Genomic DNA, 23230 nt, shown 5'->3' with positions numbered 1-23230 from the left:
GCAGGGACCGAGCAACGGGAGCTCACCCCATCGCAGGAATTCGAACCACCGACCTTCTGATCGGCAAGTCCTAGGCTCTGTGGTTTAACCCACAGCGCCACCCACGTCCCTATTGTCTTAAATACCCTTCTGCAATTCATAGGCATTCCTGTGTTCCTATAAACACCCCTGTTCTCACGCCAAATATTGTTTCCCCAACCCCACCCTACCCCCCCCAAAAAACATTATATGTCTTTGAAGGCTCTTTCCCATCTACCCTATTCATTTAATTTGCAATAGCCTCTCCACAGCTTAAGATTCAAGGGCCTGTTGACAAAATGAACAACCACAGTGGACAGAGAAAAGGGTTTTCTCTCTCTCATAGTTGTGGGCATCGAAGGAAGAAAAATGTCGGAAGATTCAGCACAGAGAAAAGGTAGTCCTTCTTTACACAGCACATAGTTAGACTGCGGAACTCCTTGCCACAAGAGGCAGCGATGTCCATCAACCTTGTTGTTGTTTAGTCATGCCCGACTCTTCGTGACCCCCTGGACCAGAGCACGCCAGGCACTCCTGTCTTCCACTGCCTCCTGCAGTTTGGTCAAACTCATGCTGGTAGCTTCCAGAACACTGTCCCACCATCTCGTCCTCTGTCGTCCCCTTCTCCTTGTGCCCTCCATCTTTCCCAACATCAGGGTCTTTTCCAGGGAGTCTTCTCTTCTCCTGAGGTGGCCAAAGTCTTGGAGCCTCAGCTTCAGGATCTGTCCTTCCAGTGAGCACTCAGGGCTGATTTCCTTCAGAATGGAGAGGTTTGATCTTCTTGCAGTCCATGGGACTCTCAAGAGTCTCCTCCAGCACCAGAATTCAAAAGCATCCATTCTTTGGCGATCAGCCTTCTTTATGGTCCAGCTCTCACTTCCATACATCACTACTGGGAAAACCATAGCTTTAACTATACGGATCTTTGTTGGCAAGGTGATGTCTCTGCTTTTTAAGCTGCTGTCTAGGTTTGTCATTGCTTTTCTCCCAAGAAGCAGGCGTCTTTTAATTTCATGACTGCTGTCCACCAACCTAGGTAAAGGTAAAGGGACCCCTGACCTTTAGGTCCAGTCATGGCTGACTGGGGTTGTGGCGCTCATCTCGCTTTACTGGCCGAGGGAGCCGGCGTACAGCTTCCGGGTCATGTGGCCAGCAGGACTAAGCCACTTCTGGCAAACCAGAGCAGCGCACGGAAACACCGTTTACCTTCCCGCTGGAGTGGTACCTATTTATCTACTTGCACTTTGACGTGCTTCCGAACTGCTAGGTTGGCAGGAGCAGGGACCGAGCAATGGGAGCTCACCCCATCGCAGGATTCGAACCACCAACCTTCTGATCAGCAAGTCCTAGGCTCTGTGGTTTAACCCACAGTGCCACCCGCATCCATCCGCCAACCTAGCTGCCTTTAAAGAAGATTGTACAAATACATGGTTAGCGCTATTGACTAGTGCAAATCTTCCTTGCTGCTCATCTGAATCACTCCCATTTCTTTTCTCTCTTCCCCTTTCTCTGGGCATGTCCACACAGAGCTGAAGATGTGTTGCAGAAATATTTCTCCCCCCTTTTTTATTTCTGCATTCCAGGTGAGCGTTGCTGCTCCCACTCCATCCCTCCAGGCAGCTAGGGGGCCGGGGCTTCCCTGCCATTCATCCAGCCTCTGAGAGTTCATTCATCTCCCAGACGCCCTGCCTTACCCTGGGGGGATAGCAAAGAGTGATTTGAGCTCTCTGGAAATCAGGAACCCAGGAGGGAGGAGGAGGAGGAAAACAAGGGATAAACCTCTGGGTTGAAAATGCAACCCTTTGTTTGCTTGTCAGACGCCGCTTTGCAACAACTGTCCCTTAAATTGCCTTCCTTGCAGAGGTTTTGGGCTCCCAAATCCCCTCGGCCAGATGAAACATCTGTAGCAGATTGTGGCTCACTGGACATCACTGTACCAGAGGTTTTCAACCTTTTTGGGTCCTCAGCTCCCATGACCAACTACAGTGGTTCCTTGGTTCTCAAACTTAATCCGTTCCAGAAGTCCGTTCCAAAACCAAAGCGTTCCAAAACCAAGGCGTGCTTTCCCATAGAAAGTCATGCAAAGTGGATTAATCCGTTCCAGACTTTTAAAAATAACCCCTAAAACAGCAATTTCACATGGCTTTTACTCTTAACGAGACCATTGATCCATAAAATGAAAGCAAGAATTAATGTACTGTACTATAAAACAAACAAGACAGTATTGTAGATGATAAAAATTTAAATATATATTTTTTTCTCACCTGAACTGATGATAGTCATGGTTTGGATGAGGGGGCTTTTATCCATTTTCGCAGCCACAAAAATCAATCCATCAGTAGCTGAACTCGGTTCCACACAGTCACAAAAACAAACCAAGAAAGCCTTGAAAACAAAAACACAAAATAAATGGCAAAAACAGAAGCGCCAAACTTAATCCGTTCCGGAAGTCCGTTTGGCTTCCGAAATGTTCGAAAACCAAGGCGCAGCTTCTGATTAGTGCAGGCGCCCTGGAAACAATAGCCAACAGCCTCATCGGACGTTCGGCTTCCGAAAAATGTTTGAAAACCAGAACATTTACTTCCGGGTTTTCGGCGTTTGGGAACCAAGGCGTTTGACTACCAAGTTACCACTGTATATTCTTTCTGCGGCACCCCTGGGGGGCTCTGGAGTCCAGTTAGATCACCCCTTGCCTGCAGAGCTGGCAGCCTCTCGCCCTTTTTCGAACACGCTCCCTTATGGTATCCTCAGCCTCCTCCCTTCTCCCATCTCCTTGGGAGTCCTTTGCCCCTGGTCTCTGAGCTGCCCCTCCTGTCCCACAGAAAGGTGCCTCCTCACACTGCCCCACAGGGCCTGGAATGAGGGTGCCCCCAGGCTTAGTGGCCCAATGGAGACAGGGCAAAGGTGAACGTGAGGCTAGCGCCTTACTTTGGCAGGCAGCAGCGGGCACTCCTTCAGCACCAGGCTCTCCTTCAGCACCAGGCACTCACCTCCCAGGCAGGCCTTGCACACAGCAAACACGAAAAAGACTATTACTATTGTTATTATTTATTATTTGTACCCCGCCCATCTGGCTGGATTTCCCCAGCCATTCTGGGCAGCTTCAAACAAAGATTAAAAATACATTAAAATGTCACACATTAAAAACTTCCCTGAACAGGGCTGCCTTCAGATATCTTCTAAACGTCAGATAGTTGTTTATCTTTTTGATATCTGGTGGGAGGGCGTTCCACAGGGAGGTGCCACCACCAAGAAGGCCCTCTGCCTGGTTCCCTGTAGCTTTGCTTCTCGCAGGGAGGGAACTGCCAGAAGGCCCTCAGAGCTGGACCTCAGTGTCCGGGCAGAACGATGGGGGTGGAGACGCTCCTTCAGGTATACTAGCACAGTGCCTGCCCGCCCAGCCTCTGGTCTGCCCATTCCCAACAGCAAGGGCTGGTGGGCTGGCTGGCAGGGCTCCCTCGCCCGTTTGCCAACTTACTCTCAAACCGCCTTGGCGCCAGGCAACCAGCTTCTTCTTTGGCGATCCCTCGTAGCTGAGTAAGATTGTCTTCCATAAACACGGTTTTAACAGTGAGTCCGTAAGTGACTGTGGAGGCCAGTTCTGGATCCACATGTCCTCCCACAGTGGGGACATTGGTTTCTGGGCGGGAGTTGATCACGGAGAGGGTTTGCCAAGCGTGCCTCCCTCTTAGCATGTTTCTCCCTTGCGTCCTGAGTTCGAGTGTCTTCAAAGCCCATGACACCTTTGGTAAAGGCTGTTCTCCAATTGGAGCGCTCGCAGGCCAGTGTTTCCCAATTGTTGGTGTTTATACTACATTTTTAAAAATTTCCCTTGAGACCGTCTTTAAAACGCTTTTGTTGACCACCAACATTACGCTTTCCATTTTTAAGTTTTAATAGAGTACAGTGGCACCTCTGGTTGCGAACGGGATCCGTTCCGGAGCCCCGTTCGTAACATGAGCAGAACGCTGCATGCGCGGGTCGCGATTCGCCGCTTCTGCACATGCGTGTGACGTCATTTTGAGTGCATGCGCGAGCGGCGAAACCCAGAAGTAACCTGTTCCGTTACTTCCGGGTCGCCGCGGGACGTATCCTGAAAGAACGTAACCTGAACCAAACGTAACAAGAGGTGTGACTGTAATTGCTTTGGAAGATAATCAACATGACCAGTCCCAACGAAGCTGATGTTGAGGAATCATTGCTTTGACACTGGGGATCTTTGCTTCATCCAATACACTGACATTAGTTCGCCTGTCTTCCCAAGTGATGTGTAAAATTTTTTGGAGACACCGTTGATGGAATCTTTCGAGGAGTTGGAGATTTCTCCAGGCAACCAGCACCCCCTGGCCAGTGTCAGAGGCACCATTCACCTGCGGCGCTTGTAGCCAGGGCTGCTGCAACAAACAGCTGTGCAAGCCTTTGGGAGGGAAATGAACGAATTCCTATGCCCCACAAATAATCCAGAGATGCATTTTAAATAATAGCACACACTCTACTCATGTCAAAACACCAGGCAGGCCCCACAAATAACCCAGAGATGCATTTTAAATAAAAGGACACATTCTACTCATGTAAAAACACACTGATTTCTGGACTGTCCGTGGGCCGGATTGAGAAGGCGATTGGGCTGGATAATAATAATAATAATAATAATAATAATAATAATAATAATAATTTATTATTTATACCCCGCCCATCTGGCTGGGCCTCCCCAGCCACTCTGGGCGGCTTCCATAAAAACCAAAAATACAGTAAAATATCACACGTTAAAAACTTCCCTGAACAGGGCTGCCTTAAGATGTCTTCTGAATGTCAGGTAGTTGTTTATCGCTTTGACATCTGCTGGAAGGGCGTTCCACAGGGCGGGCGCCACTACCGAGAAGGCCCTCTGCCTGGTTCCCTGTAGCTTTGCTTCTCGCAATGAGGGAACCGCCAGAAGGCCCTCAGCGCTGGACCTCAGCGTCCGGGCAGAATGATGGGGGTGGAGACGCTCCTTCAGGTATACTGGACCGAGGCCGTTTAGGGCTTTAAAGGTCAGCACCAACACTTGCGGATCCGGCCCCCGGGCCTTAGTTTGCCCGCCCATGGAGTTACCCTTTCTCAATTTAGACTGGAGCCCCCTCGGGGCAGAGACTTGCCCCTTTCTGCTTAGGCAAGGCTGCAAATTGCCAAATAGACTAGTGGAACCCGGGCAAATGGAGACAAGAGCAATCTTATTCCAGCCTCTTCTTTCTCCTCAGGGAGCAATGGCCACCCCACAGCGTCTGATTTCTTGCACCCAGATTTATAAGGGTGAGTCAGCTGGAAACACTGCCGTCCCACGCAGAAGAGGAGGGTGGAGCCTCTTTGCAAAACATTTTTATGAGTTGCAAAATGGGCGAAATAGCCTCTATGGATCTAAGACTATTTCAGTTGATTTTATACTTGACTCCCATATATCATTTGTTATCTGTACCCCAAACTCTTCACTCCATTTTTGTCTTATCATATTCTAAATCATATTTCTTCCTGCTGAGTAGGGTTTTTATATAGTGCAAGTGTAGAGTTTTTTGCCCCCAAACCAGACTTTGGGAAATAGGTTTTTGCTTGTTTGTTTCTGCTTTTCACATCCGAGCTTTTCAGAACAACTGCAGAGGTTAAGGCTCCGTGTCCGTTCCCAAACATTTAGCTGACCTTGAATTCAGTTTTATTTACTTACACCAGCCTCTTGCCAACCTGCCACCCTAGAGACTTGCAACTCCCATCTGTTGCCAGACATCTGGGGGGCACCTGGGGGCAAACGCCGACTTACGTGGCAGCGTCCAGGCAATCAAAAGTGCCATAGGTTCATGATAAAGGTAAAGGGACCCCTGACCAGAATTGATCGGACATGTTTTTCTGTAGTGTCTGTAAAGTCAGAAATAAAAGAATGTAAATAGACGTTTCTGACGGTCTCCTTTCCCTGCTAGGGAAAAGGCAGGAGGAGAGGGTGTGCATTTACCCACGCTGGGAAAATGTCGCCTATCAAAATCTCCTTGGTCTGTCCGGGATGTCAGCCAGAGGAGGTTACCGGTAAACAAGCTCAGAGGACAGTGTGAGGGGCCGGCCTCTCTGGAGGGGGCTTGTAAACCAACAACCACTAGGTCCAGTCATGGCCGACTGTGGGGTTGCGGCGCTCATCTCGCTTTATTGGCCGAGGGAACCGGCGTACAGCTTCCGGGTCATGTGGCCAGCATGATTAAGCCGCTTCTGGCGAACCAGAGCAGCGCACGGAAATGCCATTTACCTTCCCGCCGGAGCGGTACCTATTTATCTACTTGTATTTTGACGTGCTTTCGAACTGCTAGGTTGGCAGGAGCAGGGACCGAGCAACGGGAGCTCCCTCTGTCGTGGGGATTCGAACCGCCGACCTTCCGATCGGCAAGCCCAAGGCTCAGTGGTTTAACCCACAGCGCCACCCACGTCCCAGGTTCACGATACAACTGAACAAAATTAAGAGCAATAAACTCATTCACTTGGTTTGTAGTTTGACAGCGTAAAGGACCCCCTTGAAAGGTAGAGAGCTCTCCTTCCTGGGCTGTTTTCCAACAGAGCTTGGACTGCCATTCTTGCGCTGCGATTAGACTTGAAGACCCTTCCAACTCTGTGAGTCTGTGATTTTTACACCAAGAATGTTCCGGCAGTGGACTGGGAGAGGCTGACTGTCAAAAGCAGGGGTCAGCAAACTTACTACGCCTTGGGCCGCTGTCTCCAGCGCCAATCGCGTGGCAGGCCGGAGGGCAGGGGAGCACATGCCCATACGCGTCCGCACACGCTATTTCTGGCGCACTTCCGGGTCGGAGGAGCACCGGAAATAGCTTGTGCGCATGTGCACGGGCCTCCTCCGACCTGGATGTGCACAGGAAATCATGCGCATGCGCAAATAATGCTTGTGGGCAGCCGCGCAGCGCTGGTAAGAGCGGGCGGTGGGAGTTGCTGCAGGCCGGATAAACGAGTCCCTCGGGCCTTATCCGGCCCGCGGACCTTAGTTTGGGGACCCCTGGGCAAAAGCCCCGGAGAGCACCCCCCGGTCCGTGCAGACGTTCTTGAACGAAACACACCGACCGCCCGGCGCTGAATAAAGCAGTTTGCTATGTTTCTCTGGAGCCAGCCCATTCCTAGAATCATAGAATTGTAGACTTGGAAGGGACCCCAAGGTTCATCTAGTCCAGCCCCCTGCAATACAGGAATACCAGCTAAAGCATCCTTGACAGATAACCACCCAAGCTCTGCTTAAATATGTTTAATAGGTTATTCCAGTACATATCCCAGTGTGGTGATGGGGAAACTGGTGCTGATAAACTCCATCTCCCTCCCATCCCCTGACCCTTTTTCCAGCCTCATTTTCCTCCTCTGGGCCCCTTCTGCAGATGAATTATTATTATTATTTATTATTTATACTCCGCCCCTCTGGCTGGGTTTCCCCAGCCACTCTGGGCAGCTTCCAACAGAATATTAAAATACAATAGTCTATTAAACGTTAAAAGCTTCCCTAAACAGGGCTGCCTTCAGATGTCTTCTAAAAGTCTGGTAGTTGTTTTTCTCTTTGGCATCTGGTGGGAGGGAGTTCCACAGGGCGGGTGCCACCACTGAGAAGGCCCTCTGCCTGGTTCCCTGTAACTTGCCTTCTCACAGCAAAACTTCCAAAAAGAAGAGACAGTCACAGGTGATTTTGAGAGCCCCAGAAAAGCAGCTGGATCCAGCCATACAGTTGTCTTTGAGGAACAGCTGGAGGAGGGGGAAAAATATCTCTCCTTCCCTCTCTCCTCCTGCTCAATATCATATAGGCGCTGCTTAATTAAATTATTTGCTTTACTGAAGCCCAGTGTTAGGAACTGTGGTGGTGATAAACCAGAAAAGTAAAGTTTTCGGTTGACAATTTTAGTCTAAGAGCTCACGTGACAATCTTGCAATACTAGCGATCAAGTGAAGTTGCCCGGGGGGCCAGGATTGCACCAGACATTTCTACAATATGAGGATCCTTGGATCTGTACTGTTTTCACACACTAATAATACAGCCTGTATAATTCTGTCAGTTCTATTTTATCTGCACAATCGGAATGAATTTCCAGAACCAAAATGCTTTTTCTGTGCGGCCTGAGCAGAAGCAACGTTATAGCTAATTGTTGTCTCTTGTCTTCCCTTATCCCACCCCACTGCCCTGCTCACAGTTGTGAATAATATTCTTACATTATGAATGGTCCATGTCACCATTAAGAAAAAGAGGTCGGATCAGGCCAATATATTTGCAGACTGTCCCTGGGTCAAGTGATTTATCTTCTTAAGTTCTCAAAGTTCTCAACCTAGCTCAAGGTTGTCATCTGAATTCGTGGGTGGCACTGTGGTCTAAACCACTGAGCCTCTTGGGCTTGCTGATTGGAAGGTCGACGGTTCGAATCCCTGAGACGGGATGAGCTCCCATTGCTCGGTCCCAGCTCCTGCCAACCTAGCAGTTTGAAAGCACACCAGTGCAAGTAGATAAATAGGTACCGCTGCGGCGGGGAAGATAAACGGCGTTTCCGTGCACTCTGGTTTCCATCACGATGTGCTGTTGCGGCAGAAGCGGTTTAGTCCTGCTGGCCACATGAACCGGAAAGCTGTCTGTGGACAAACGCCAGCTCCCTCGGCCTGAAAGCAAGATGAGCGCCGCAACCCCATAGTCGTCTTTGACTGGACTTAACCGTCCAGGGGTCCTTTACCTTTACCTTATGCCTGTCATCTTTTGAATGTTTTATGTAGATTTTCAGTTTCATTGTTCTGTGTGGGACAATGACAATAAAGATATCGTATATCAATCTGAACTAGCCTGATGTTTAACTGATAATTGATCACAGTCACTCATCCTTTGAAAAATTAGGCTTTAGTCTTGCTCCAAAATGGCACCAGACATTCCGTTTGGCGACTGTAACCTTTGTTCAAAGGAGCCGTTTGGTGCCTAGTTTATACAGTGGTACCTTGGTTTACGAACTTAATCCGTTCCGGAAGTCCGTTCTTAAACCAAAGCGTTCTTAAACCAAGGCGTGCTTTCCCATAGCAGTGGGGGACTCAATTTACAAATGGAACACACTCAACATGTTCCACTTCCAAGGCAAAGTTCACAAACCAAAACACCGACTTCCGGGTTTGCAGCATTCTTAATCCAAGTTGTTCATAAACTAAGCCGTTCTTAAACCAAGGGACCACTGTATATCTGAGTTTCTCACACTGCATAGGATCATTGTAGGGATTAACATGAACCATTCACCCCTTGGAGAAACAATGGGAGATTAATGCAATTAACCGGCAAATTTCTAACCCTGATTGCAATGTGGTGTGCTTGGCATTTACAAAGACCTGGACGACAGCGTGCGGGGTGGTCTTAAGGCTTATATCTCTTTAAGGCTCCCCAGCCAGTTGCTTTATCCCGGGTTGGCTCAAGGTCACCGTCTTGTGCTTCCTCAAACTTTACCAGCCTGCCAAAAGGAAAAAAAGAAAGAACCAGGAGCCAGCAAACCAAAGGTTAAGCGTCAAAGTCTGAACACCTGGTTGCAGAGAGGTGGGAATTGCAGAGACCTGTCTGGGGCTAATCTGCTTGGAACAGGGCCGCCTTCTGTTTTGCAAACTCCTCCGAAACATGCAAGCTGTTAGGAGAGAGAGCAGACCCCCCAAACCACCTCACAAACACACACACAAAACATGCTGGAGAACAGGATTCTCGTCCCCTGCCTCCTTGTAATTTTCTGCTCTGCTTTAAGAGGGCCTTGCAATAATTAAGTATCTCCAGATGCAAGGCTAGCCAATTAATTTTCTTTGTTCTTGGCTCGGGGGCAGAGGGGAGGAGATATTTCCACGAAAGGCTCTTGCTGTTCGAGAGAGATGGAGGAGAGATTGGGGCGGGGGTCCCTTCACCCACACACTCCTCCCCCCCCCCAACTCTGCGTCGTGCAAAAAAGTATGGATCCGATGATTCCTTGTAACATGATTCGTCTAACTCCGAAAACAGAGGGGAGTGACAGGGCAGGTTTAGGCTTAATTGGAACAGGGTTATATTTTATATTTTATTTTTTAGGATTCCAAAGCAGGCGGGGAGTGTCAGGATGGGGGCAGGATGCTTCCGCAGAGCAAAGAACACAGGGGCGTTTTTGTTCCACGCTCTCTCTCTCTCTCTGGGATAGAAAAAAGTTTGGCGTCTGCCAGCTGTGAGCCTTCGCATTTGCAACCGCCCAGTTCTGGTCTGAGAGAGGTGTGTCGGTGTGCAACATGCCTGCATTCCAAAGTTTATTAATAGAGACCCTTCGGGGGGGGGGCGAGGCAGGGAAGAAGAATTGCCCCACAGTCTCCAAAGTTCAGGGGTTGGAGCCTGGCTCTCCCAGCAGGCCAGAGGGTACGCGGCGAGATCGGTTAATCCTCCCAGCAGATCAAGGAATCAGCAAATTCCTGGATCCCAGGAAACCAAGGTCTTGCTAAAAAAAAAAAGTTGGGTTTGGAGGTTATTTTCCTGCAACTTTTTTTAAACACCGCATAGTGAAACTGTGTTACAGTGGTACCTCGGGTTACATACGCTTCAGGTTACAGACTTCGCTAACCCAGAAATAGTGCTTAAGGTTAAGAACTTTGCTTCGGTTTAAGAACAGAAATCGTGCTCTGGCGGCACAGTGGCAGCAGCAGGAGGCCCCATTAGCTAAAGTGGTGCTTCAGGTTAAGAACAGTTTCAGGTTAAGAACGGACCTCCAGAACGAATTAAGTACTTAACCCGAGGTACCACTGTATCTGCAAGAGGTGTACAGTGGTACCTCGGATTAAGAACTTAATTCGTTCCGGAGGTCTGTTCTTAACCTGAAACTGTTCTGAACCTGAGGTACCACTTTAGCTAATGGGGCCTCCTGCTGCCACCGCACAATTTCTGTTCTCATCCTGAAGCAAAGTTCTTAACCCGAGGTACTATTTCTGGGTTAGCGGAGTCTGTAACCTGAAGCGTCTGTAACCCGAGGTACCGCTGTACCGTGGTCACCAACTGGAAAGGTTTTTTTAAAAGGGCCATAGAAACACATGGAAAATAATAAACTAGATGACATGAGACTCTTAATCTCAAGATTGTGGCTTCAAGCCTCAAATTGGGTAAAGATATTTCTGGGTTGCAGCGGGTTTGACCGATGTGATCGCGTCCAGTTCTATGATTCTACCATTTAGGAGGCAACTAACACAATAGGGACGCGGGTGGTGCTGTGGGTTAAACCACAGAGCCTAGGGCTTGCCGATCAGGAGGTCGGCGGTTCGAATCCCCGCGACGGGGTGAGCTCCCGTTGCTCGGAAAAGCACTTGTTTCCGGTGGAAAATTGCGGCGCAAAATTGCGGCGCCCAGAAATGGCCGCCGTCCTCTTGTGAGAAAAAAACGGGGTGTCCCAGTTTTCCTGGGATGATTGCGGGGGCTATGCCTTTGTGCTGTGGAGATGGTGGTTGCAGGCGTGCGACTCTATCCCGTTCCATTGGCCCAACTCATCACGTCCGCGCATCTCGCTTTCTACCCTATCTCCAGGTTTGGGCCCGCCAGCGGTGCGAAAACGGGCACTTCACCTCTGCCGGAGATTGCTGCGACCTTTGCCCCCCGGGTTTCGGGGTGGCCGCTCCTTGCGGGAGCGCCAACACCAAGTGCGAGCCATGTCAAGAAAGTAAGTGGCAGAGGAATAATATTTATTATTTATTATTTATTATGTATACTCCGTCAATCTGGCTGGGTTTCCCCAGCCACTCTGGGCAGCTTCCAGCAAAACATTAAAATATTCATCAAATATTAAAAGCTTCCCTAAAGAGGGCTGCCTTCAGATGTCTTCTAAAAGTCAGAGAGTTGTTTATTTCCTTGACATCTGATGGGAGGGCGTTCCATAGGGAGGGTGCCACCACCAAGAAGACCCTCTGCCTGGTTCCCTGTAACCTCACTTCTCACAAGGAGGGAAGCGCCAGAAGGCCAACATAGCTGACCTCAGTGTCCAAGAGAGCAAAGCCTTCTGCTATGAGCCAACTAGATAAATTACGTAGGCAAATCAATATGGGCAAAGCAAAATGTCCCTTAGAGAAGGACCTGACTTATTTCACTTGAAGCTTGATTCTGTTTTATCTGATGTTTTAATGTGTTGTAAACAGGGTGGATTTGATTTAAATCAAATTGATTTAAAGCACAATTTAAATCACTAATCAGTAAGATTTGATTTAAATCACTAGCCAGTAAGACTCGATTTAAATATATATATTTTTTTACAGAAAGACTCTTGCTGGTATAATCTTAATATTTACAAGCAGAGATTACAAACTCATAAAGATATGTATAACACAATAGTTCGTTACAAAGATTTCTCTTTTTCACTCGACAATAGTGTTGATCCTTATAATTTATCAGCTTGCAGAAGGAGACTCAGTTTCAATCCTAGAGCAGGAGTCAATTATGGATTAGAAGCCAGGTTTGTAATCTCTGTTAGGATCTGTAGTCTTTATTTGAGTTTGTAATCCTTGTCAGAATACATACTTTTGAATGGGTTAGTTTTTGTTACTATTGACTATTGATTTGTGAGTATGGACCACACCCACTACTGAAATTTACATTGGCCTGAGCTCTTGGTGTGCTTTTTTCTTGGTACATTCACCATATTTTTCACTCTATAAGACGCACCAGACCACAAGACGCACCTAGTTTTTGGAGGAGGAAAACAATAAAAAAAATTTTCTGAATCTCAGAAGCCAGAACAGCAAGAGGGATCGCTGCGCAGTGAAAGCAGCAATCCCTCTTGCTGTTCTGGCTTCTGGGATAGCTGTGCATCCTGCATTCGCTCCATAAGAGCGAGTGTGGTGTAGTGGTTAAGAGCGGTAGTCTCGTAATCTGGGGAACCGGGTTCGCGTCTCCGCTCCTCCACATGCAGCTACTGGGTGACCTTGGGCCAGTCACACTTCTCTGAAGTCTCTCAGCCCCACTCACCTCACAGAGTGTTTGTTGTGGGGGAGGAAGGGAAAGGAGAATGTTAGCCGCTTTGAGACTCCTTAAAGGGAGTGAAAGGCGGGATATCAAATCCAAACTCCTCTTCTTCTTCATAAGACTCACACACATTTCCCCTTACTTTTTAGGAGGGAAAAAGTGAGTCGTATAAAGCAAAAAATACGGTAATAACAAGAACTCCTACTTATTTAACATTAGCCTTCCTCTCTCCACCACAGGTGTGACATTCTCCTCCGTCGCCAGCGCCAGGGAGCCTTGCCAGCTTTGCTCCGTATGTCCGGGCCATGCACTCCTACTGGATGCCTGCACCCCTGCCCACGACACAGTCTGCACTGCCAGCTGCCCGCGGGGGCATTACCACCCTACTGGAAACGGGAGCCAGGGCATCGGGCACTGCCTCCCTTGCCAAGTTTGCCCCGAAGGCTACGGAGCCGCCAAGCCCTGTGGCCCCAGCAGCGACGCCGTGTGCCAGAGGTGCCCGGACGGCTATTACTCGGAGTCGAAGAGCTCGCTGGAAGCCTGCCAGCCCTGCCGGCAAGCGTGCGGCAAAAACGAGGTCATGATCCAGGCCTGCACCCCTCTCTCCGACACGCTGTGCATGGGTAGGTACATAGGCGCGACCATAGCTGTCAAGCGTCCCTGATTTGGCGGGAAACTCCCTTATCCCAGCGCCGTGTCCCGCTGCTGTCCCTTATTGATGATGTCCCTTAAATTTCCCGGGTTTCAAAGGAAGCAGCTCCTCTCCCTCCCTCCCAGGGAGGAGGGAGGCTCCAACTGCATTGCTTGGCTGTGTTGCTCACCCAATAAGGAGTCTAAGAACGACTGGGGGGTGGAGCTTGCATGCCTTGTGCTGATCAAATAGGCCGCGTTGCCTGGGGACTCGCCTTTGCTCAGCGCTTCCCAGCGGAGAGGTGACGGTGGTTTTCCTTGCTGCATCCCCTTTGCCGGGTTGCTGCGCTGTGGGAACCACAGCTTGAGGCTTCGTTTGGCTGCTGGCTGGGCTTTCTGCCTTTGGCTCGGAGGGGCTCAGAAGTCGAACCTACCTGTGCCCTGAAAATCCCTTATTTTGGCTGCTGATCCCTTATTTTCGAGGCTGCTGGCCCCTTATTTTCAAATCTGTAAGTTGACAGCTATGGGCGCGACGGGAGAAAGGTCAAGCTGGTTTTATTTTATTTAGGGTGCCTCTCTGCCCTCTGGGATGCGGGTGGCGCTGTGGTCTAAACCACAGAGCCTAGGGCTTGCCGATTAGAAGGTCGGCAGTTCGAATCCCCACGATGGGGTGAGCTCCCATTGCTCGGTCCCTGCTCCTGCCAACCTAGCAGTTCGAAAGCATGTCAAAGTGCAAGTAGATAAATAGGTACCGCTCCAGCGGGAAGGTAAACGGCGTTTCCGTGCGCTGCTCTGGTTCGCCAGAAGCGGCTTAGTCCTGCTGGCCACAAGACCCGGAAGCTGTACGCCGGCTCCCTTGGCCAGTAAAGCGAGATGAGCGCCACAACCCCAGAGTCGTCCGCAACTGGACCTAATGGTCAGGGGTCTTTTTAACTAACAGAGGCATCAGTGCTGAATGGACCTGCTTAAGAAATCTGGAGGGACCAGCCAGGTGGATGGAGATGTCAGTCGGCAATCTGGCACCCAGAGATCTCCACGTGGGTTGCAATTAGACCCTCGCCAGCCGCAAAATGCACCTGGCACCTGGGGGATTTCTACCACTGCTCACCCCCACCCCATCTTTTGCACAGTGGCCATGCAAAAGCCTGTTTTTGGAAGCACTAAAACTGGGGAGCAAGAGAGCTTCTCTCACACGCAAAAACTTAGAACGGCATCTGCACATTTTGCCTCACATCTCAGGTCCTACAGACGCTTATAACTTTTAAGAAACAAAAGCTGAGGATCTGGGTATTACTGTTATTCCAGCTAGTAGAGCAGTCTCCGCACACACACATAGAATCATAGAATCATAGAGTTGGAAGAGACCACAAGGGCCATCGAGTCCAACCCCCTGCCAAGCAGGAAACACCATCAGAGCACTCCTGACATATGGTTGTCAAGCCTCTGCTTAAAGACCTTCAAAGAAGGAGACTCCACCACACTCCTTGGCAGCAAATTCCACTGTCGAACAGCTCTTACTGTCAGGAAGTTCTTCCTAATGTTTAGGTGGAATCTTCTTTCTTGTAGTTTGGATCCATTGCTCCGTGTCCGCTTCTCTGGAGCAGGAGAAAACAACCTTTCTCCCTCCTCTATGTGACATCCTTTTATATATTTGAACATGGCTATCGTATCACCCCTTAACCTCCTCTTCTCCAGGCTAAACATGCCCAGCTCCCTTAGCCGTTCCTCATAATGCATCGTTTCCAGGCCTTTGACCATTTTGGTTGCCCTCCTCTGGACACATTCCATCACTGCCCCCGAATGCACACACATTAAAGATGATTTTATAGAGAAGATTGCACTTTTATAAGCCAAACTTGCACCCCAAAAATGAGGTTCTTATTCCGAGTATTGTCATTTCATGTTTATTAAAGGTCTTTCCTACCCCTCCTTCCTCTCTAAAGGAGCCTAGGCCTGCAGACAGCAAAACCATACAGGTTTGGGGGTTTTTTAAAAGGCAAATTGAAACTTTGAAAACATTGTAAAGTGTTCGGAGAATGCCTAAATATTTTTTAAATGATCCTGTACGCTCGGTTAATGATGTCAAAGGTTTGCCAGGAAAATTATCATTCAGCCGGAACAAGAAAACAAAAAGCGCCTTCTTTTTTATATACAGTGGTGCCTCGCAAGACGAAAAGAATCCGTTCCGCGATTCTCTTCGTCTAGCGGTTTTTTTCGTCTTGCGAAGCAAGCCCATTGGCAGCTTAGCGGATTAGCGCTACAGCGGTCTAGCGGCTTTCAGCGATCAGCTGTTAAGCGGGTTATCAGCGGAACAGCTGATAGGCGGCTTAGCGGCTTTGGAAAAGGGGGGGAAAGCGGAAAAAACCTGCGGGGACGCGCAAGATTTTTTCGTCTTGCGAAGCAACCCCATAGGGAAATTCGTTTTGCGAAGCGCCTCCAAAACGGAAAACCCTTTCGTCTAGCGGGTTTTCCGTCTTGCGAGGCGTTCGTCTTGCGGGGCACCACTGTATATAAATTTATTTAATTTTCAAATTTACAAACAATCATCAATCGCCCCGAAATAAAAAGAAGAATTCCATGATTTCCCATGGACTTCCCTCCTCCCCTTCTGGATCAGGCTGGTGTCCCATCCTCTTCTCACAGGAGCCAAGCAGGATTCTGAGAAGCAGGATTCAAACACAGGACCCCTTTCCCGTTCTGTGGTTTCCAGCAACTCGCACCCAGAATCATTGCTGCTTACAACCATGGAGACAGAAAATTGCCAGTAGCTTTCGATAGCCCTCTCTTCCATGAATTTCTTATTTAAATCCTTGTTTGGGGCCGCAACTGCCATCAGCCGGCCATCGTCCCAAACACCTGGAGGGCGCTGACTTGGGGAAAGCTCCCCACGGAAGATTTGTACTGTTTTGGGGGGACAGGGGGCAGATGGGTGTGGGGGACTCCCTGGTCCTGAATGGGGTAACTGTGCCCCTGAAGGACCAGATGCGCAGCCTGGGAGTCATTTTGGACTTACAGCTGTCCATGGAGGCACAGGTCAATTCTGTGTCCAGGGCAGCTGTCTACCAGCTCCATCTGGTACGCAGGATGAGACCCTCCCTGCCCGCAGACTGTCTCGCCAGAGTGGTGCATGCTCTAGTTATCTCCCGCTTGGGCTACTGCAATGCGCTCTATGTGGGGCTACCTTTGAAGGTGACCCAGAAACTACAACTAATCCAGAATGCGGCAGCTAGACTGGTGACTGGGAGCGGCCGCCGAGACCACATAACACCAGTCCTGAAAGACCTATGTTGACTCCCAGTACGTTTCCCAGTAAGTGTTGGTGCTGACCCTGAAAGCCCTGAACAGCCTTGGTCTAGTATACCTGAAGGAGCGTCTCCACCCCCATCATTCTGCCTGGACACTGAGGTCCAGCTCCGAGGGCCTTCTGGCGGTTCCCTCACTGCGAGAAGCCAAGTTACAGGGAACCAGGCAGAGGGCCTTCTCGGTGGTGGTGCCCGCCTTGTGGAACGCCCTTCCACCAGATGTCAAGGAAATACAGTGCTACCTTGGGTTAAGTACTAAATTCATTCCTTAGGTCCGTTCTTAACCTGAAACTGTTCTTAACCTGAAGCACCACTTTAGCTAATGGGGCCTCCTGCTGCTGCTGCGCCGCTGGAGCACAATTTCTGTTCTCATCCTGAAGCAAAGTTCTTAACCCGAGGTAATATTTCTGGGTTTGCGGAGCCTGTAACCTGAAGCCACTGTAACCTGAAGCGTCTGTAACCCGAGGTACCAATGTAAACAACTGTCTGACTTTTAGAAGGCGTCTGAAGGCAGATTCCCTGTTTAGGGAAGTTTGTAATGTTCGATGTTTTATCGTGTTTTTAATATTCTGTTGGGAGCCGCCCAGAGTGTCTGGGGAAACCCAGCCAGATGGGTGGTGTAGAAATAATAGATGATGATGATGATGGTGACTTTGCTGATTTGGGCATCCATCTTGCTGCTACAGTAGGAAAACTTTCCCCTGAGGGAGGAGCGCTTGTGTCCGCCGCCGCCGCCGTGAACTTCGCTGCTCTCGCTCTCCCGCAAGGCCTTTCAAGCTTTGTTTCAGAGCTACAGTTGCGGGTTTTTTGTCTGCGAGAACAGAGTCTCCCTGGGTTGCGGCTAATCCACCTTTTGTCCGCGGCTCCTGCCCCTAATCCTACTCTGGCTGTCTCTCTCTCACATCTTCCTGACTCAATTCACCCTCCCTGAGCACCCTGCTGTCCTGAGAAGGCTGCGATCCCTCGCAGTGTGCGGATGGGAGAGTTTTGCTGGGGTGGGGGCCTCCGTGGCAAGTAGGTTTCCACGGCTGACCCCCTCTCCCTCTGCGTGTTCCTTCAATCTTTCGCTCCTTAACGTTCGCCGCCTTTTGGAACGGCGTCTCTCGCTCCTAGCCGTGGGGCTGGAGGCGGTTGTGTGTGTGGTTTGGTGGGGAGGAGGGGGGGAGAAACGGGGCTGTGATCGAGTCCCGGAATGAGACAGGACCCTTGTGGGATTTGCGGGGAGGACAGAAAAGAACAGCAGGGGGAACGAGTCTCCTATCGACAATATTGTAGGAATTATCCCTCTCGTTCCCCCTCCACAAAATATATTCAGTTTTCCAACAGCATGTATACCCATCTCTGCAAACCCACCCTCCCCTGATTTTCTGTCCTCTCCAACTCAGCCCTGGTTTTCTCACTCCCCTAAACTTGAAATTTATTAACGGCATTGAAAGAGGCTTTGCAACCAAGCTGGAATCCAGTGTTTCGGGGACACGACCCAAATTCCCTGATAGAGCAGGTGCTTTGAATGCAGAAGGCCCCAGGCTAAGCCCCAGGTGTCTCCCTGTTCTTGTTCAGTCGTTTAGTTGTGTCCGACTCTTCATGGACCAGAGCATGCCAGGCACTTCTGTCTTCCACTGCCTCCCACAGTTTGGTCAAACTCATGCTGGTAGCTTCGAGAACACTATCCAACCATCTCGTCCTCCGTCGTCCCCTTCTCCTTGTGCCCTCCATCTTTCCCAACATCAGGGTCTTTTCCAGGGAGTCTTCTCTTCTCATGAGGTGGCCAAAGTATTGGAGCCTCAGCTTCACGATCTGTCCTTCCAGTGAGCACTCAGGGCTGATTTCCCTAAGAATGGAGAGGTTTGATCTTCTTGCAGTCCATGGGACTCTCAAGAGTCTCCTCCAGCACCAGAATTCAAAAGCATCCATTCTTCGGCGATCAGCCTTCTTTATGGTCCAGCTCTCACTTCCATACATCACTACTGGGAAAACCATAGCTTGAACTATACGGACCTTTGTTGGCAAGGTGATGTCTCTGCTTTTTAAGATGCTGTCTAGGGTGTCTCCCTAACAGCTGGGAAAGCCTCGCGGTCTGAAAGCCTGGGCCTTTGGCGCTCCCAGTCACTGCAGGCCAAACTGGGTTGGATAGACTAAAGGTTTAAGTTACTTTTAAGCTGTCTTGCTGGGGGCTGCTGTGAGGATATTTTTTGAGTTAGATCCTTTATTAGGCATAGCAAACCACACATTATCAAACAGACACCGTATACAAATTGTGCAAAATATGAACTCAACATAACAAGGTTTGTCCCAGTCATATCTTCAACTCCAGAGAAAATCAATTTGCATAAATAATACAATACAGCACTACTGAATCCCCAGTCAATTAAGAACCACTAATTCTCTTTATAATGGCTCAGCCTTTCTACACGGACAGCACTCAAAAATCCAGCCACTATTAAAGTAATTTGATCATTCCTGTCCGAAATCAGGTCCTGAACCGCTGGCAGCATAGAAACCTGCCTATTAAGTTGTAAGGCCTTTAATAATGTTCTCCTGGCATAAATGCCAAAATCACAAGAAAAGAAAATACGCTCCAAAGTGTCAGGTTCCTGTTTACTACATTTGCAGAAATGCTCTGATTCTGGGAGAGCTAAATATCTTCCTCTTGCTGTGAGGATATACGAACCGGGGATGGCCTCTGATACCAGTTGCTCAGTGGAAGAGCAGCTGCCTTGCATGTAGAATGTCCCGGGTTCAAAACTTTGCATCTCTCAGCTAGAAGAATGTCAGCTGGCAGGGCTTGCAAATACATTTTTTGGGGGTGAGGGCCTTAGATCAGTTGCAGAGCGGCGCTTCCTTGCCTGCAGAACACCCCAAATTCAGTCCCTGGCCTCTGCAGGCAAGGCTGGCAATGCCCTCTGCCTCCCAAACATTTCTCAGGGCGTCTTTGCACTTTCCCGGTATACTTTCTCCCCTTCTGCATTTTATTCTTACAACGGGACCGCCTCTCCTGGTATGTCCCACGGAGGAACTTACGGTCTTCAAACAAAAACATCTTGGAGGTCCCAAGCCACAGAGAGGTTTGGCTGGCCTCAACCAGAGCCAGGGCTTTTTCGGCCGTGGCTCCGATCTGGTGGAACGCTCTGTCACAAGAGACCAGGGCCCTGCGGGACTTGACATCTTTCCGCAGGGCCTGCAAGACAGAGCTATTCCACCAGGCCTTTGGCCAAGGCACAGTCTGACCCTCTCCTTTGGTAATTCTCATAGAACTCTAGCCCAATGGTTGCCATTAATTTGATTTGAATTAATTTTATAATGAAATGATTTTAGAATGTTGTATTATTTTATTGCTGTTAGCTGCCCTAAGCCCGGCTTCGGCTGGGGAGGGCGGGATATAAATAAAAATTTATTATTAATTATTATTATTAACAACCCTGAGAGGTAGAAAAGATCAATCGGCTCAAGGTCACGCGGAGATTTGAACCCAGGTCTCCCAGCGCCCTAACCACATTGGTGTAACCTCGCTGCCGCTTGCTTTAGACGACAAATCTTGCTTATTCTTGCAAAGAAAAAAAATAAACTCGCCTGCTACGTTTTGGCAAGCTGACATCAAGCTCTCGCTCAGAATGAGAAGAAAATGTCTGAAAGCTACTATAGAAGAGAGCTTCTTTTATTTTGAGAAAATAGCCCGAGCTTTACAGCAATCCCCACCCTCCGATCCCCCAAAATGCTTTTATTTTCTTCGTTTCTCTGCAAGAGAGAACAGATTCCCTTTCTTCACTTCGCTTTGGCAGAGACAACCGTCAGATCGTCCCCTTTGGCTGTGAACGCAAGCAAAGTGCACTAGGGCACAGAGGCAGAAGAAGCGAGGCCAAATGGCTTTTGGTAGAGGTCTGGACATGGCCTTCATGAACGCTGGACTGTTGCCTTTCATACTGTGGATTTTGGAATACAGTGGTGCCCCGCAAGACGAATGCCTCGCAAGACGAAAAACCCGCTAGACGAAAGGGTTTTCTGTTTTTGAGTTGCTTCGCAAGACGAATTTCCCTATGGGCTTGCTTCGCAAGACGAAAACGTCTTGCGAGTCTTGCGATTTTTTTTTTGCTCCCCCCCCTTTTTCTAAGCTGCTAATAGCCTTTAAGCCGCTAAGCCTTTAATAGCTGCTAAGTCGCTAAACCGCTAATAGCGCTAATCTGCTAAGCCGCTAATAGGGTTGCTTCACAAGACGAAAAAACCGCTAGACGAAGAGACTTGCGGAACGGATTATTTTCGTCTTGCGAGGCACCACTGTATATGCATAGCTGTCAACCGTCCCTTATTTGGCGGGAAACTCCCTTATCCCAGCGCCATGTCCCGCTGCTGTCCCTTATTGATGATGTCCCTCAAATTTCTCGGGTTTCAAAGGAAGCAGCTCCTCTCCCTCCCTCCCTGCCGGCCAGGGAGGAGGGAGGCTCCAGCTGTGTTGCTTGGCTGCGTTGCTCACCCAATAAGGAGTCTAAGAACAACTGGGGGGTGGAGCTTGCATGCCTTGTGCCGATCAAATCGGCCGCGTTGCCTGGGGACTCGCCTTTGCTCAGCGCTTCCCAGCGGAGAGGTGACGGTGGTTTTCCTTGCTGCATCCCCTTTGCCGGGTTGCTGCGCTGTGGGAACCACCGCTTGAGGCTTCGTTTGGCTGCTGGCTGGGCTTTCTGCCTTTGGCTCGGAGGGGCTCAGAAGTCGAACAGACCTGTGCCCCTTGGAAAATCCCTTATTTTGGCTGCTGTTCCCTTATTTTCGAGGCTGCTGGTCCCTTATTTTCAAATCTGTAAGTTGACAGCTATGGATATACGGAATAACAACCACACTCAAACCGGGCTGAGGAACCTGTCCCCCTTGTCCCGGCTGTCTCTAGACTACAACTCTCATCGTTGTGCTGATTTTGGGATAATGGCAGAGCTGGCCCTACCGCTAGGCTCCCCGCAAAGCTATTTTTCGACCTTCCTGACAGGTTTAGATCAGGATCGCACAAGAAATCCCTCTTGGACAAAACACAGAGACATTAGTGCGCTTCCAGGGGTTGAGACAAACCGCTGCGATAGCGGCAGCCAAGCGACCTCCAAGGGGTGAAGCCTGAGCAGTGAGTCTGGAGGTCCTAGGCTGCTCAGACGACAAGACCCTCCTCTCAGCTTCACTGAGAAAAACAGAGTAAGATGTTGGGCACCCGCTTGGATGCCAGAAGGAGGCGTACAAGGAGCCATCCAACTGCCTTAGGGACCGCAGTCTGGATTTGTGAAGGCTTCACTTCTTAGCCTCTCCTACTCCCAATGATATCCTGCAAGTTAGCAGAGGTTTAGGATCAGATATTTCCCTCTCTTAGACAGGCTCCCTTCCCAAGATGATGACCTCTATCTGTCCCTCACTTCCCTCAGTCTACGGCACGTGCCATCTATCTATCTACAGTCATACCTCAGATTGAAGTTGCTTCAGGTTGCGGAAGTAACGGAATGTGTTACTTTCGGGTTTCGCCGCTCATGCATGCGCAGAAGTGCATGTGCGGAAGCGGCGAATTGCGGCACGCGCAGACGCGAATTGCATTCGCTTCAGGATGCGAACGGGGCTCTGGAACGGATCCCGTTCATATCCAGAGGTACCACTGTATCTATCTATCTCTATCTATTTATCTATCTATCTATAATTTTTATTTCCCCCCAATTAATATTTTACATTCACATCATCATTATCCACTATACAGTGGTACCTCGGGTTAAGAACTTAATTCGTTCCGGAGGTCTGTTCTTAACCTGAAACTATTCTTAACCTGAGGCACCACTTTAGCTAATGGGGCCTCCCACTGCCACACGATTTCTGTTCTCATCCTGAAGCAAAGTTCTTAACCTGAGGTACTATTTCTGGGTTAGCGGAGTCTGTAACCTGAAGCGTCTGTAACCCGAGGTACCACTGTACTGCTCTGGCTCTTAGAGCCTGTTGACTTTCAAAATTAACCTTTATATCATTGCCATTTATACGTTTCCCAATTCTAATTACACTCATTACAGAATGACTCAAAATTTAAATAAAGATAGAAAATTTCTCATTGCAAGTCTTCAGACAACCCTGCTAGTGATGTTAATTGCTTACAATGATCTTTCAAACATCGTATAAATTTACCCTAGTCCTTTTGGAATACTTGAATACGTGCTGGTTTTGGATTTTTCCTGCCAGCTTCGCCAGTTCTGCAAAGTCCATCATCTTCTTCTGCCACTCTTCTTTCACTGGGACTTCTTGCTGTTTCCATTTTGGATAAAACAACAACAAACAAACCTATGGTCACATAAAGCATTCCTCAGTAAACACA

The 23230-nt window shown here is 49.2% G+C and overlaps 1 protein-coding gene across 2 annotated transcripts in view; it reads left to right on the top strand.

Moving 5' to 3' along the window:
• The window catches only part of LOC128423867 (tumor necrosis factor receptor superfamily member 16-like), a 48898-nt gene that overhangs the window by 14188 nt on the left and 11480 nt on the right, over nt 1–23230 (top strand). For both annotated transcript variants that reach the window (XM_053409419.1, XM_053409420.1), the window contains exons 2-3: nt 11552–11684; nt 13219–13602. In XM_053409419.1, coding sequence (XP_053265394.1) covers nt 11552–11684; nt 13219–13602 — 517 coding nt within the window. The remainder of the gene's footprint in view (nt 1–11551; nt 11685–13218; nt 13603–23230) is intronic.

The sequence above is a fragment of the Podarcis raffonei genome, chromosome 12 (genome assembly GCF_027172205.1).
Source record: "Podarcis raffonei isolate rPodRaf1 chromosome 12, rPodRaf1.pri, whole genome shotgun sequence".
Taxonomy (NCBI): Eukaryota; Metazoa; Chordata; class Lepidosauria; order Squamata; family Lacertidae; genus Podarcis; species Podarcis raffonei.
The sequence above is the reverse complement of the archived record's forward strand: the minus strand, read 5'-3'. Positions and strand labels throughout refer to the sequence as shown.